At 38.8% G+C, this 16783-nt stretch overlaps 2 protein-coding genes across 10 annotated transcripts in view; one reads left to right on the top strand and one right to left on the bottom strand.

Moving 5' to 3' along the window:
* Positions 1-12796, bottom strand: part of TMTC3 (transmembrane O-mannosyltransferase targeting cadherins 3) — a 29686-nt gene extending 16890 nt beyond the window's left edge. The window contains exons 1-5 of one of the 2 annotated variants that reach the window (XM_038153136.1): positions 12675-12767; positions 12046-12088; positions 5046-5163; positions 4235-4451; positions 2865-3083 (exon numbers count right to left, since the gene is read on the bottom strand). In XM_038153136.1, coding sequence (XP_038009064.1) covers positions 2865-3083; positions 4235-4423 — 408 coding nt within the window. In that variant the 5' untranslated portion in view covers positions 4424-4451; positions 5046-5163; positions 12046-12088; positions 12675-12767. Of the gene's footprint in view, positions 1-2864; positions 3084-4234; positions 4452-5045; positions 5164-12045; positions 12089-12674 lie in introns of both variants that reach the window. The other variant, XM_038153137.1, reaches the window with a different exon arrangement.
* Positions 12797-12831: 35 nt separating this feature from the next.
* Positions 12832-16783, top strand: part of CEP290 (centrosomal protein 290) — a 48570-nt gene continuing 44618 nt past the window's right edge. For 2 of the 8 annotated variants that reach the window (XM_038153126.1, XM_038153131.1), the window contains exons 1-6: positions 12832-13085; positions 14973-15084; positions 15647-15770; positions 15909-15986; positions 16402-16471; positions 16662-16708. In XM_038153126.1, the coding sequence (XP_038009054.1) occupies positions 15669-15770; positions 15909-15986; positions 16402-16471; positions 16662-16708 (297 nt within the window). In that variant the 5' untranslated portion in view covers positions 12832-13085; positions 14973-15084; positions 15647-15668. Of the gene's footprint in view, positions 13086-14972; positions 15119-15646; positions 15771-15908; positions 15987-16401; positions 16472-16661; positions 16709-16783 lie in introns of all 8 variants that reach the window. The other 6 variants (XM_038153133.1, XM_038153132.1, XM_038153129.1 and 3 more) reach the window with 5 other exon arrangements.

Below are 16783 nucleotides of genomic sequence, written 5' to 3'. Positions count from 1 at the left end.
TGCTGTCCTGAGGTAGATGGTCGTATTTAGCTAAGGAAACTGCATAACTCATGAAAACTGACTTTTCACCATCAGGACCCAGCTAGAAAGTTTTATTGCTAGTACATTCCTGGTCAAGCATGATTAATCCAGCACAGCATAAAATGAGAAAGTAACTCAGTATCCAAGGTCACAGCATAAAGAAAAGCATTCTAATCTGCATCTGAAATCATACTCTAGTATTTCTCTTGGGAGTACTGTATGTTTACCAAAGGATTCACTGAATCACACACAGACAAAGCATGTCTCACCGTTGGTAAGACACCACAGTTTGTGTTAATATTTTGAAGAGCATCTAAGTATTTGTTTCCAAAATATCTTAAGATGTTTCAAAGATTCCTGGTCTGGATACCAAAATCGTCTAGCATTAAGACATTAAAGAGAACTTTATCTGCACATCAGTTGAAAGAGAAGATTAATAAAGCATGTTGGTGTGCCTCCACAGTTGACTGCCAACAAAAGAGAGGTTCTATTTCTGGATACAACGTGACTTATGAGAGAAAATTCCAGCACTCACAAGGTTAGTTGACATCCTGTAGTTACAAAGGTGGTTTACATACTTCTGGCCAGAACATTAGCAAAGTAGCTAGGAAGACTGAACTGGAATTGTAAGGACAAGGACAAATGAAACTATGATGCTGTTATTCAACTTATTTCCTAAAAATGTCTTCCTTAGAAAAACAGATATTATCACTGCAAGAGCCTAGCTTCTTTCTGAACTCAAGCAGAAAATGATCTTCTACTTATCCTGCTCTGATAACTTTTCCAGGAAAAATCTGCTTATCTTAAGAGAAGCAAAGTGTTGAAATATTTATGTACTGTATCTGCTGTTTCAAACTCTTGTGAAGGTGACTAATAAGTAGGAGATTAATTTCAAGGAATTAAGACCAGACACCTTTCAATTATAATTATAAAAGATATAAAAATTCCTAGTCCTAACATACAGCTCATTATTATCTCCTCTTTTCTGTGTAAAGAAATTTCCACTTGTTCTTTTTACACACTGACAGAGGTGAGGGTAAGAAGACAACAAGCCCTGATCTGACTTTTCACTGAGTACCGGAGTACAGCAGCAGGGGGATTTAACCAGAATTGCAGTCCCGCAGCGTTTCCAGGCCAGCACCAGGTGGCAGCGCTCCTTGTGTTGCAGCGCCCTCGCGTGGCCACAGCAGGCCTTACACACGCTCTGCCGAATCGCTCCAGAACACTGCCTCACACAAATCGCTTCTGTTACACTACGGGCTGTAGGATTTGCGCAGTACTTCTTACTAACTCTGATGCACAGTGCTAAAAGCATCTGTGCTTCTTGCTATTTCGGGCAGAATCTGAAAGGTCAAGCATAATAAAGAATCACTGAAATTTGGAACGAAACTGATAAAATTACACTGGCTGATCTAACCTGCGAGCCACTAACCTAAGTCACCGGCAACTTGCTAACGCTGCTGCAAAGATCCTATCACATTTACTACAAAGAGACAAAGAAAATTGGGCAATTTAAAGCATTTTTTTTCAAAGAACCAGAAAACCAAATTAAATAAAGAATTTGAATTTTTTCACTCATGTTTTACCCAAGTTTTTATAGGGGTTTGTGCTTTGGAGCCAGCAGGAATTAATAGGGGCCGAACTTCCTCATTTTTAACATTCCATTAACTTCTAGCAAGGACATATTAGTAGCTTAAGTAACAGCCAACTTCATCAACTCAATTCCTGTAAAATTTGTTTCAAAAACACAAGGATGCAGGCTTCTTAATTATTACTTAAAGTGATCTGTACTACTAGTGAATAAGAGATAGATGCAAACTCTTTACCCAAAAAATCAGGACCAAAAAAAATAGAACATAAAGCCCTCTCATTTTATTAAAATCAAAAGACTCTACTCCCCCCTACCCTACCCAAAAAAACTCCCTCCACTCAATAAAGTGGTATAAGCCCCAAGGCAGCAAAAGATTGAAACATTTTCAGTTTTCTGAAAATAAGCTAATACTATTAAAAAAAAAAAAAAAAAAAAGAGACAGGGCTTTGCAATACCTGTGTACTGAAATCCAGGAAAGCAATTTGAAGGGGAGCAGAAATAACAGCAGAAAAATGCCACAAATATGCTTTATCAGATTTTCTGGCAGAAAGAAATCTAATGAATGGTGATCACAAGACTTCATTTCCTTCACAACATTGCAAGCCTGGTTGGCCATTAAAAAGTATATAATCAGAAACTTGTACAAACAAAGCTTTTTGGTTTTTTTTTTTTTTTAATAGCAGTGAAGAATTCCTTCAGAATCAAAGAAAAGAAGAGAGGAGAGAAATGTATTTCTTCTTCCTTGTATGCTATATGTTAAAAAAGTGGAAGGTTCAAACAGAATTGGGCCTAAGCTGGAAATAGCATAGGAACAACAATCCTAGAGAAAGTCCCACTGAGACAGACAATTGACATAAACGAAAGCAGACAGAACAGACAGGATGATTAGCCACAAGAGATTCTGGAAATGCAGTAAGAGGCATTCATAGTATTTGCAAAATAGGATACTGTATGAATCAGAACACAAATATCTACGTAAACCAAAGTCATAAAAGCCAATGTGCATAGTAGAAGCCTAAATTATTTAGTAACTAAATTCATGTTTCTTTAATTATTTTCCAGTAGCTGCATGTAATATAAAACAACTCCTGAGCATGGAAATTTGTCACTTCCACCACTCACTGCAAAGGAAAGAGTAAGTATGAATAAAATCATACTTTCTGAGGTTATATGCAATAATATACAAACACCATGAAATTTAAGTTTAGTTAACATAGTTCAAACAAATTAAGCACATCACAGCTGTACCTACCGCTTCAGTATGTATTGGGTGCACTGCAAAGAGCAAGGATGCAACTACACTACTCCTGTTGTCCAGGAAGAGCTTACAGACCTTGAGGAAGACTATGCAAACCACCACATGAAAGACCAGATTTAGAAAGTGGTAAGAAACTGCATTTAACTCGCTGAACAAGTAGTTTAAGCGAAATGTTAGAACTGTAAGGGGACGATAAGATTTATGACTCCTCTCCTGAAAGAAAACAAATAAATCAATCAGTCACCACTAACTTACAAAATTACTTTCCCTTCAAAATACCTTCCTAAGTGCCTATCCATACCTAAATCCCCCTCTACTGTCAGGCATCTACCTTCAAAACAAAGATATGAAAATCAGTAGCCCAACAAAAAAAAAAAAAAAAAAAAAAAAAAAAAAAAAAAAAAAAAAAAAAGCTTTTTTCCACTGGACATGGTTAAGTATTTTTTTTCAGTAAAAACCTAAGTATTTTTTTTCAGTAAAAACATGTAAAAATGTACTATTTCAAACTTCACTGGGGGAATTTAAGAGCCTATTTAACCCTCAATAAATACAGAACTAAATGGCATCTGGAAGCTTTGGTTACAGGGTTATATGTAAATCATGTATCAGAGTCTATTTGCAGAGCTAGCAAATACTATGTCACAAGGAACTAACCCTGTAGATTATGAATATAAGAAAAGATTATAAAGTGGAATGCCTTGATAAGCAGAGAATGTATGAATGGGAGAGAATTTTTATGCATTTGCTCAGCAATAAGACCATGTGTGACTTTTAAAATTGTACCAAAATCCTTTAGCTATTGCCATTTAACAATGTTTATCAACAGCTTCAATGCCAATGCAGCTTTTTAGATAATACACAGCCACTCTATGTGGGCTACAAATCAGAAACTCTGAATTCAACTATCTATATATAGATATATCTATATCTATATATATACACACTTAAATAAATTTAAAGGAATCAATATCCTAATTCCAAGCTTTATTGTTAAAGTGTTATTTTTCCTTCCAGGTTGCATTCAGAAATAAATGCCCTTGCATGGCAATATCTAATTTTTGCAGGAGAAAAGAAATTGGTCAGAGTTGTTCAATTTTGATATCGTGATTACATAGGAAATAACATCATGCAGCTGTGTGCTGTCAGTACAACTCCATTTTCTTACCAGTTCTTTTATTGAACAAAGGGAAAGAATATAAGCTACATGTGTTCCTGATATTATTGTACAAAACACTAACACCACCAAATTCCATCAAATCCAAGCTATTCTGTCAAAACCATACAAGGGAAAAGAAGTGTAAAAACACTCTGCAAGGTTTTTTTCAATTTCCTAAACGTTTCAAAGTGTTTCACAAACCATTTACCTCAGACATTGGAGTGCCCCAGAAGTCATTCTGAAACAGATTTCTTAATGGAGTAGAAGGATGCAAATCTTTATTGTCCAAAATTGCTGAAACATCATCAAAAACAAACCCACAAAAGAGACTGTTCCAGTAGCAGGCAGCCACCACACCAACTATTAGTGCTGCTTCCTTCAGGCTTACGTCAGCCATCTTCTCAAGGAGGTTTCATGGACAAAAGCTGAAATATACGCAGAGAAACTTGAGTAGTTTTACTTATTGAACTTGATAAAAAAAGTCAAATTAAGACATCAAATACTTTAGAAGTTAATGACACTCCATACCTATAACTCACTAAGATAGAAATGTTTCCTGATGTCACACATGTAACATGGTTTAATGTTTAAAGTAAATACTCTAATTAAAATATCTTACCCTTAAAAAGCCTTACAAAAGGTGGATACTCTGCTACTTTTCATGTTTTACTTGTGGGGAAAGAAAAAAAGCATTGATAATTAATTGTGATGTAGCTTTTTGAAGACAGCTGTTGCAGTTCAGGAGAGTGCTGTGAACAGATAAACTATGAAAAATAAGTTCTCCGGAATCCTGAGTAATTTAACATACACAAAATTCTAAGTTAGCAAAGAGGCAGATACTGTGTCAATTATTTATGGGGTTTAGATTTAAAGGTGTTTCTCAAAATATTTCAAAATCAATTAAAACTAAAACAAACTTCAAACATTCTGATGAACTAACAGGACACTTGTAGAACTTCATAAATATGGGGTTCAAGGACCTGTAAAGGAGATTAGTAACAAAAAAAAGTTAAACTTACCATTGAAAGTCACACTAGGCTCATTTGCATTCTTTGTAGAAGTTCATGAAAAGGTCATTTTTTCTCCTTCAACTCTGCCAGTTGCTCTGATGTCACTGACTGGTCATGAGACTACTGCCTAAAAAAATAGTATGCAAAAAACCAAAATTATATTATTTTCTCTCATGCTGCTTAACTTCCTAAGCCCTAGAAATTATTAATCAGCAGTTTTATGATTATTTACATAATATTATACGGGTGAACTGATTAAAAAGGTGAAATCACTGTGTATTGGGTTGTTCGAAAATGTTCTGCCTCAGAAGAATAAGAAGACAACTACAAATCAAAGGTATTTCTTTTGACCACTAGCTGGCTCTGCATAGACCACTGCCAACTGTTGGGACTGAACATACTGAAAAGCTGCAGACACTGACATCCTTTTGAGAAAATGGACATGACTGAACAAGAGTATTTTCCCCCACAAACTGTAGAGGAGAAGCTTCTGTAAGGATACAGAGCAGCTAATATTAGCCAGATAATGTGGATCCATGAAAACATAATGACTGCAGCCTTATCACAGTTCACACATAAAAGCTGATGAGCTATCTGAAAGCTACAGTCTGCTTTATTGTCCGAAACCCTGAAATATTGGTGATTTTTTTTTTTTCCTTTTCTCTACTGCGCTTTTTAAAAATTGTGTTCAGATTTATGATAAAACATGTTGAGCTGGAAAGGACTCACAAAGATCACTGAGTCCACCTTCTGGCCCGGCACAGGACAACCCCAAGAATCACACAACGTGCCTCAGTGTTGTCCAAATGCTTACTGAACTCTTAAAACAGGCCACAGAGATCTAGATAGGTGATCTTGTTTGTAATTTGCAGCATGGACCTGAGAGCTCACAGTCATTCACCACCACAACTAGTGGCAAAGGTGCAGTAAGTACAGGAAGTACATGTGCAACAAGATGCAGGTGCAGCTAAACTGAAAACCAGGACATATATAATTTCAAACAAATCAAACCAAACCATTTGGTGTTCCTCACATTATGGCAGTTTAGGGCTTTTCTTGTCCTTGGAGCACTGGCTATTGATGTTACTTCAACAAAGAAAGCCTTTTTTTAAAACTGCCACCACCTTTGTAATTAACAAAAACAAGTAAGAAACCCACTACAATATTTAAGGATGTTGCTACACCTTTTTCACAGAATCACACAATGGTTTGGGTTGGAAGGGACCTTAAAGATCGTCTAGTTCCAATCCCCCTGCCATGGGCTTGATCCGAGTACTTTAAAATACTAAGATAAGTTTACAGCTGGACATATCTACGGTACTCTTGGCAGCCAGAGAAATTTTATTAAAAAAAGAAAACAAGGATAAAAGAAAAAAGAAAACAAATGCTACAGGAATACACTTTTGAACTTGAACCCATCACTTTTTTAGTTCCCTCCCTCAAAGAAGGTGGATATGAAATATACTCTTCAATCCTGCCAGAATTTGAAATTCCTTTTTTGCAGCAGCTTGTAAAGAGTCCACTTCATACTTCTTGACATTCACTAATTCTACTGAAAAGCAGAGATATCTGAAAAGTATCTACATGTCAGGATTTTCCAATATACAAGCCTTTATTATTTTAAACACTGTGCCATAGTAATATTACCACACAGAACCAACTACAAGATTTATTTAAATTCAACCTTTAACAAAAGGCTTTGTGAGGTGAGTAAGGTTTTGGTGACTTCTAATTCTTTAACAACACTTATTCAGAAACAGCTACTGTTATCCAACGAGCAAAAAAACCAAAATTGATTCCTAAGTACTGCATCTTATCAAAATGAAAAGCTTAACCAGCCTTAATTATTAGTGCTTTCAACTTTTAGTAGGTTTTCACTTTTCCACATGTGAAAAAGTATGCCAAAACATCTACTACACTTATCCCTTAATCCCAGATGATTCTGATGCTTTCACAAGCCTTTCATTTTGCTCTGAATTTCTAGTATTCCTTCCATTCAGAACACCACATTATTGACCATGCTGGTCCCTGACAGAGCTCCACTTACCTACATGACAGCTGTAGGGAAAATATTTTCATTTGAATGAAAGGGAACTCTTAAGCAGAAATAAATTCAGATATTAGATAAATCCAAAGTTCATGTTTTAGTGGCTAGCCCACTATGAGAACTCCAGAAAATGTCCACATTTAACACTGAAAGCTTTTATTGCAATTTACCTTGTCCTTTACACACACATTTCAATCACAGATACAATTACAACTACGTGCAAATACATGGCTATACCTTGGTCTTTCAAGGCAAGAATTTGAGTCACAGACACTCCAGGCAATCCTGAACAGTTTTACTAAATTCACTGCAAGCAATATATGCAACATATTGAAGAATGCAAGAATATATGCAACAAAATGCACTGTTCCAGTTTGAGCAGCAAGTCACCTAACATACTACTTGAACTGTATCAAACTTGGTAACCTCTAAAGCATCACACCATACCCCTCTCAAATTTTAGTTGTGTGCTAAAGCACTAGGTCATGAAAACAGAGAGGCATAATGGAAATCTGGTAAATCCCTCATATTGCAGCACTCTGCTTCCAGGCTAAGCACAAGGAGAAAAATGGGAAATGCAAGGCCACATAGAACCTGTAGATTGCACAAATCTGCAGTACAGGTACTTTATTACTTCGGACTTGCATCTGGCATTCTAAGGTCTTATTTTCCTGAAACATACTGTAAAGATATACAGAGTTAGGGAAATTACTTTTTTCCACCTGGTCTGATTACAGGGTACTTTTAATGTTCTTGCTGACCTAAAGCATAAATATGGAATAAAAAAATTGCAGCCCTTTATGTTAGCATAACAATGCAGATTTTGAGCAAATCTTGCCATCAGAACTACTACTTCCTATCTGCTACTGTAGCTGGGTCCACCCTCACACCCCAAACTCCAAGCCTGCAATGATCATCAACATGTTGAGAATGCAAAACTAAAGCAGAGGTTTATGAAAGATCACCCGTACTTGGTAAGCCAAGCAAAAGTATGCCTGCCCTTAAACTCAGTGGAAAACAGCAACTGCTTCTTGGCAACCAAAGTTACTCTCACGCCAACTAATCTATTATCAGTTTGATGTTGGAAAGAAAGAATCCATGTAAGGAGTATATAAGACTGAGAACGTTGCAAATCACAGACGAGCAAGAGGCTGCTGAAGCCTTGATATGACTGGGCTGCTCAAGTGAGTGGATATATTCTCCTTCTTACCAAACTGACATGTTGATCAACCCAAGTATGGTCTTGCAAGTGCCAGTACTTCACTTCCACTGATGGGTGTATTTGACAAACACCTGCAAAATGCTGCCTAACAACTTCTTTGTTAAAACAGACTTGCTGCAAGGGAAAACCACATCACTGCCTAAACATGCAAACAGACTGACCATCCCTCAGGTTATTTTTTCATCTCACCTACCTGCTACTTTCACAGCCACTAAGACTACCCCTGAGATACCTTAACCAGCCCTTGGGCTGTATGACTGCCAGCTTGTGGTTTAGTGCACAGCCACAGAGCTACCATTGGACTGGATGAAATCAGGACAGACATGTACTTCACACACTTTATTACAAAGACTTCTGTTGGATGTTTTAATTTACAACAATATCTGACCATGTAAAGAAGAATATACAGCTGAAAACAATGAACAGAAGGTAAACCTTGAGAGTCCAAAAGTGCACAGTAGTCATCAGAGCCAACTGTAAAAAAAAAAAAAGAATACCCAGGCTGTGCAAAACAGCCTATCACTGGACTAAATCTCTTAGGCTGTTTGGCACAGAAATCTGCACTTTGCACTGCATCATTTTCACATTTGTACAGAGACATTAAATAGAAAGGACAGAAGAGAACCAGAACTCTCAAGCCCACATGGCTCATAAAGTACATAGTTTTCCTGTTCCAGCTTCTTGAGATCACTCTAATAGTTCATCCAGTCTTCAAGAATAAGACAAGAGAAAAACCTAAGAAAGGCTCACAAAACTGAAAAAATGCACTGACAAAAAAAAACAAGTAACAACCACCAAAAGAGCCAAAGCACTTTTAGAAGGTAAGAAAACACAATATTTCTCAATGATTGCTACTAAATCCATGACACTACAGACTGTTTACCATACCACATGTTGCAAGATGCAGTAGTCTGCATAAGAAAACCTCTGTCACAAATAAAAAATGCATAATGATGTACTAAGAGTATCCTCAGTAGGGAAATCTGGGAGTGCAGAAGCCATTTTCTGTCCATCAGAATTTAGAAAAAATTGGCAAGTGTGTATCTTGGCAAGAATACAGCTGCAATCCTGAAAACATGCAAAAGCTATTTAGCATTCCATAATTAGCTATCTGCCACCTTAGATTAAAAGACCCTTGCAGCAATAAATATGTTTTTGTCTGTTAGACACATCTGACTATCAAACTTTAGAAACTTAAACATACATTTAAATTTTTTTTCTTCTACCGAGTAATGGCACTTTCATGGATTGAAAGGCATTAATAACAATGTGTTATGCCCATTTACTAGAAAATAATCAGGTGATACTGGAACTTTATTTACTAGAGACATAAATTTTATTAATCACTGAAGGTTCTGAACTGTTTAGAACATTACTTACAGCTCACACAGAAAACCTGCAAATTATCAAAGGTGGAAGAAAGTGAAAAACTGTCAAAACCACTCCTAGGGTTATTTTTATTTTTAAACAGGTGAGCAACTAGTTCTAAGAGCTGGTAGCTGAACTGATGAATATCAGCAGATATATACAAACCAATAGCATAATCACTTAAAAAAAGCCTTTTAATTCAGCTTCTGAGGCTCTGCTAATGTCCTAGTTTGTACTGCCTACTTGCTAACCTTGGTTTAATTTTATTTTGAGTTAAACTGAACATTCTTTCTGCTGATTTAGCACAAGGATGTACTGACAGAGAGAGATCATAATTTTGTTTCTGTTTTGCCTTTCCAACAAAGCCTTAAACTTTATATACTCATGCCACTCCAAGGTACAAATCCAATATGAAACAACTTAGATGCACAGATTTAAATGATTGGACTTGAATCTGATCTAGAAAGCAAGAAGTATTTGGAAAGATGAGAGGATAAATAATACAAAACATGCCTGAATTTCCCTTTAATCTTAATGCTGAAATCCTAAACCAGGGTAAATTTAACAAGAAAAATTTTTTCTGCAAGGTTTTCACTACCAGATCAAGAGGCATGGGACTACTAGGAAATACTCTTCACTGCTCAGGAGGGCCATTAGGCCTCCAGCCGTCTCTTCACGTGGTTCTGAAGGATTAACTAGAAGAGCACTGGCAGCTCTGATACAAAGTCAGAACATATGTTGCAGGCCAGATGAAAGATCTCCCATGGGGAAAGAACTTGCTGGCAACCAGGCAGATGGACTAACTCTTGGGACATTTTAGGTTACTTTGATACAAACAAGGACCAAAATGTAACACAATTTAAAATGGGTGAGATGAAGATCCTGGTTTAGCTGGTGGTTTAGCTTCTATTTGTTCAATGCAACTGGTACACTCCACTTGAAATACAAACCACACAGGTCTAGCTTGTACTTTATAACTTAGAAACTTAAATCAGTAACAGAATCTCACATTTCAATGTCAAACATTTAGGGGCTTTTGCTACATTCAAACAGTAGCAAAATAATACCCACTCTATTTAGAGCAATTACATAAAACATCTTTTGTGGCCTCACTGATACAAAAATAGTGTCTCTAAAATAACACTTATCACCACTCTCAGTATTCCAGAAATGCAACAGCAAACTGTATGCTTTTTTATTCCAACAAATAAATGAACAAAAGCTACATGTGAGGTATAAGCTGAAAACACAGCCTTTAGACTCTACTACTCTGTCCTTAGTATGCTGGGTCTGCATAAGGATTTCTTGTGTACTTTAAATAACATTCTATTAGGCTTTTCATGGTGTAGTTTTTCTATTAGGTCTTTGCAAGGGCACACTGTTATCAAAGCTGTGATTTACATGTATGCCTAACTCTTCTATCAGAGTAGGTCGAACTCTTCACTATGGAGCTGAATTCATTTCTTGGCTCCAGAACTGTAAGTATCCATTCCCACTAAAAGAAGATTCACTTACACAAAGTTCATCATGTGAAGTGATGCAAAACATACTAATTTACTTGGTCCAAGCCATGCTGTATTTTAAATATTTTCTCATTTTGTGTGGGGTTAATACTTCAAATTCCTTTTACTCTTTTTTTCACTTTTGGAGTTTCCATGTCCACCTCAAATCCAAATACCTTTTACTTCTGCACCAATGGTTAAAAATACTAGCTGCACTACACAATTACAACACAGATATGGTTTCACTAACAGTAAATGTAAAAACATGTTCTCTGCTGATTCTGCAATAGAACACTCAAAAATGCTGATAATAAATAAAGCATATTAAATAGCTATACTGGCATTAACAGCTGGTTAAGATGATCGAGATGATTGAAAAAAAAAGCCTCCTAACAGAAGCATTCCAGCATCAATGGATTATTTTCTCTACCACAGAAGGATTTATTTCCTGAGGGCTTAATTTGTGGCTAAGGTGCCATTATTTTCTGTGCCACTTCCTACACCTAAAAAAGTCCCTGCTACTAAGAAATCATTGTTTTACACCTAACCATAATTAATTTTATTTTTAGTAACATTACCCATTCATTAAATATAACCCAGTCTCCTTCCCTTCCCTAACTACACAGTTTGCCTTTTGCACCCAATATGGAACTATAGTTAACCAACCCCTGGCTGAGATATAGAAGTGTTTGGAGTTGTGCTGTGACTGGAACAAACTACATAACTATAAGGAGCACAAGGCATCTTGCGCCTTGTCAGTCTCCATTAAATATCAACACTGATCAAGAGATAGCAAAAAACCTGAAAACAATTATTAATCAAAAAAAGGACAAAAGTACAAAGATAACATTATAATCACCTTCCTCTTACCATTAAAAACAAAAGAAAACGAATGCACTTCAGCTCTCCACAGCTGTTGAACAAGAAAATACAAAGAGATAAACACGCCTGGAATGGTTTTCTTTTTTTTATTTGAAAAGACGTCTTCACACCCATTTAACTAAAACACAGGATCCCAAACTTTCTGGCTATCAGACCACTACCAAAACTCAGCCTTGCTGGTTAGTAGTACCCAAAGAACGCGAGTAGTTTATAGGTATAATTTCCCCCGTGCTTTGTGGTCCCCACTGTTCCCTAGCTACCCCCAAAGCACACCCGTACTCGGGCAGTCCCGCAGCCCTCCCGCGGCCGGGCAGGAACCGGCACGCTGCCCGCAGCGCTGGGGCGAGGCCGGCAAGGTAAGGGCAGCCTGGGCGGCGGAGGCGGCAGAGCCAGGGCGCGGTCCCGTACACCGCCCAAGCGCCGCACCCAGCGGTCGAGGCCGCACCGCAGCCCGGCAGGCGCGGGGGGCTCACCGACGGGGCACGGCGGGCACGGCCAGCGGACAGGATCTACCGCGGGCAGCAGCTACACCGGACCCACTCCTCCCTTCCTTCCTTCCTCCCTCCCTCCGGCCCAGCCCGGCAAGTCGCGGCCGCAGCGCGCCGTGCCCGCCCTACCTGAGGCCGGCACAGACGCTGGCGCCGCGGCCCCGCCACCGGAGCCGCCACCCACCGCGCGCTCCGCCGCCGCCGCACACGGCGCACGCTCGCCGCCCCGCAGAGGCTGTCGGGAAGAAGGTGGGCAGTGCGGTCGGCCCAGAGGCATGCCGGGAGCTGTAGTCCCGGGGAGCCCGCCCGGTGGCGGGGGTGGTGCCCGGGGCCGTTGCCCCGGCGAAGCGGCGCTCTCGGGCGGGATCGCGCCTTGCCCTCCTCGCTGCCCTTCGGGACTGGGAGAACCCGCTTGGCACCGTGGGGCTTGTCTGTGGGTGCCACGGAAGCGCTGACTTTCCCTGCGCCCACCAGTATCCGGGACCGCGGGAGAGTCTGATGGCGTCGCCTGGCAGCGGCCACCGTCATCCTCCGGGAGCGGTGAGGCCACGGGGCGGGGGCTGCTCCGGGCGGGGAGACAGAAAGCTGCCCCGGCCGGAGCGGCCCGCGCTCCCCCGGGAGCAGCCGGGCTGGGGCCGGCGATGGCGGGGCCGCTCCGCTCCTGCGGGCCGGCCGCGGGTCCCGGGCAGGCGCGTCCGGGCGGCGGCGGCGGCGCAGGCTGAGCCCGGGGACGGAGCGTCCCGCTGGGTCTGCTCTCGGCTGCTGCCTCTGCTGCGCCTCCGTGGGAAGGCGGCTGCAGAATAAGGCAGAATGTTAGTTCAGCAGAGCTGGAATGAAACGGGGACAAAATTGTCTCAGCAGCATCCTGGAGTGATCCCTGGCTGTCACTGTATCCTGTGTCTGGGATATGCCAAAGAGGAGAGAAAGGGATTAGGGTCCCCTCTCTTGATTGGGGCGTTGTAATTGAGATCTTGTGCTTCGCAGAGCTACTCCGGGTAAATGCAATTGGAAAGTCAAAAGTAGTTTAAACTGGATTACCCCATGTAAACAAATGCGGAGTTAGTAGCGCAGATCTCCCGTGGGACTGTGGCGCTTCTTGATGTCAAGTCCCCCTCGGGTGCACATGACTGTGTGCTGCCCATTATACACAACTTGGTGGGAAAAGATCAGCTCTTCCCAGTGGTGCTTGCTCTCACTGTGATGGTAAGGTATCACCATGTGAACTTGGCTGCCTCTGCGTGGTTTCCTGTAGTCAGACCAGGGCATTGTTGTTCTGGTAGTACTTTTCCAGTACTGCTGTTCTGGAAGAATTCCAGACTTCCTTTTCCATCTGAGACTGCTGAACTTTACAACATCTGGCCGTTTTATGTATGCTTGATTCCCTGAGTAAATCCAGAAAATCTTGTGGTAACTAATACCAAATCCCCATCTATTTCACACATTTTGTAGACCATGAGCTTCAGCATCTCAACTCATGGATCATCTCTTTACTAAAACCACAAGTTTTAGTTGATGACAACAGATGAGCGAAGATGAAAAACTTTTCAATTAAACAAATTATCTCACAATATGTATATACTGTGGAACATACTCTGTGCATAGGTTGTGCTCCCCTACCTTACTGTAGCTGGTCTCCCAACAAGCTGGATTCAGTTGTTTATGTACAATCCAATTATGTTTTATCCTTTTTAAGACTGATATTTTCTTAGGACATTATTTTGTAAGTTAGGGGAAAAAGATAGATGAGAGATGGAAGGTGGGAAAGGATTGACCGTAGTAAGTTTGTGTATTTGCTTTCAGAATAGTTTTGATTGTTGAGTATGTAAAACTTCTAAGTTTTACACCTCATCGCTTAAGAAAAAAAATGGATATTTAAGAACTCTGATCCTTAAACAAGTTTGTTGCTGACATCAAGTCATGGATTGAATGTAATGCATGTTTTAGGGTGGGCAAACATTGAAGAAATATAGTAAATATAGGGGGCCTTTCGAGTAGTTAACATATTCAGAAAGGATGAAGGTGATTTTTATCCTCCCTTAAGCATACAGTTGTATTTCTGAGTCTGACAGCTCTTCTTTCAGAATGCTTAGCCATATTGGTTTTGGAAAGTAATACGAGTTTCAGCCTTTTATTAACAAAGCAGATTTCAGTTGATGAGTCTTTAAACTGGTGAATGAAGAACAGGGTGTGTGATGGATCAGATCTCAAAATATTGTTTTCAGCATACAGCATTGCTGAAGTTATTGATTGAGCTTGATTTTTTCCTATAAAATACATACCCCTGCTGTGTCATTAGTTTTTTGAATAATACTGCATTTACTATTCTAGTTAGCTTTATTTCTTTCTTAATTTTTCTTAAGCATTTGTGCTATGTTCATAATTTAGGGCAATAAGTAGATTAAAAATGTTCTCTTCTAAACTTGGCAGAATTTACTTTTTGAAACATTGATCAGAAAGTCTAGAGACAGCTCCAAAGAACAAGAATAATCCAAGATTTCCAATCCCTTCTGCCTTTTTCAGATACTGCATTGACTTTCAGGTATGTGAGAAATCACTGTGGCCCACAACAACCAGTAAGTAAGCAGTAGAAAAACCTTTCTACCACTTTCTGATGAGATTTTTCTCAGTTTCCAGGTCAATGTCCTTTGTCAATTCAAGTATTCTAATAAAAAAGAAATTATGTTTAATACAAAGTCAAGAAGTTGGTGCTCACAGTATCAAACTAAAAGTGTTGATTGTGTTTTAAATATTAGAAATAATAATTTTTGTGTTTGTTCATTGGCATAAAAATACCACATTAAGAGATGGGGTTGAAAACAAGGAAATTGAAGTAAAAATACAGGTTTCATGTGTGTCCTGATCTTCACTGATAGTTTTAATAATTCATTGAATATGCATGATATAGTTCTTAACATAAAGAAAAAATGGTTTTATAATAGCCTCCTAGTTTGCAATAGATCAAAATGTGAACAGAATGTTAATCAGTGTTACATTATTAGAATCATCTGCTGTGTTCAGTGGCCAGCCTCCATTAAATCATTTGACTTAAAATGGGTTTGCACTGATATACCTGATAACTGTTATTTTAATCTTTGTTCCAGGAAAAAAAGTCATACATTCAATATGGCACCTGTTTTAGATTGGAAGAAGCTCATGAAAATTGATCCAGACACTCTGCCTCATCAAGAGGAGCTAGCGGACAGATTGCTGAATATGATGAGCAAGGTGCTTGAGAAAAAGGGAACATGAGGGTTCTGTCATACCTTCCTCCCTAAACAGTCTTGGGTCCTTCACATACATGAAAGATTTATTATGTGTATTTCATTGATATTAGTGTAAAACCACTTTTGTCTCTTTTGTTAGGTTGATGGGAAAGACTTAAAAACTGAAACTCCAGAAAAAATGATACACCTTTTTAAAATCACTCAATCACTACTGAAGGTTTGTATTAAGGCTTACTTTCTTCAATTCTGCTGATGCATTTGTTTTGTTTTGTGGTTTTTTCTTTGTTTTTGTTTTCTCTGTTTTGTTTTGTTTTGGGTTTTATTGGTTTTTTTGTTAGTTTTTTGTTTTTGTTTTTTACTTTGAAGCATCTTTTTTTCTCCTGTTCCTGAAAATTCTGCTTACTCCTAAGGTAATTTATATGCCAAATGTGTGCTTGCACCACAATACCTTCTTGTGTAGCTGCTGGAATTTAGTAGTGGGAAGTGAAGTGAATTGGAATAGCATAGTTAGATAATAGAAATAAATTTCTCAAAATAAATATGTTCTAAACATAAGGTCTATGAAACAATCTTTTGATTTATGGTAGTGGTAGTAGTAAATATTTCTTCTTTGCTTGCTATGCTTCTTTCAGATGAAAGCTCAAGAGGTAGAACTGGCACTAGAAGAAGTTGAAAAAGCTGGGGAGGAGCAAGCCAAATGTGGTAAGCAAGCTTTTTTATGCTGTTCTTAAATGATTTGTTAAATATGTTTTTAGGTTTTTGTTCTTGCTGTTTTGTGGCTTACTTTTTTAGAGAGCTAGACAAAATACTAACTGCTCTGAAGTCAGTTGCTTTAATGTATTGTGTTTTTTACCATATTGGGTAATTCACTGTATCTGTTCTATTTTAACAGAAAATAATTTTAAAACCAAGCTGGTGAAACTTCAAAATGAATTAGAGGTATGTTTTAAAATTTTGCTAGTGTATAGAGCGCTCTGGTGGGGTCTTTTAAGTATTTTATTTCAGACTAGTATT

The sequence above is a fragment of the Motacilla alba genome, chromosome 1A (assembly GCF_015832195.1).
Source record: "Motacilla alba alba isolate MOTALB_02 chromosome 1A, Motacilla_alba_V1.0_pri, whole genome shotgun sequence".
NCBI classification, from domain to species: Eukaryota; Metazoa; Chordata; class Aves; order Passeriformes; family Motacillidae; genus Motacilla; species Motacilla alba.
The sequence above is the reverse complement of the archived record's forward strand: the minus strand, read 5'-3'. Positions and strand labels throughout refer to the sequence as shown.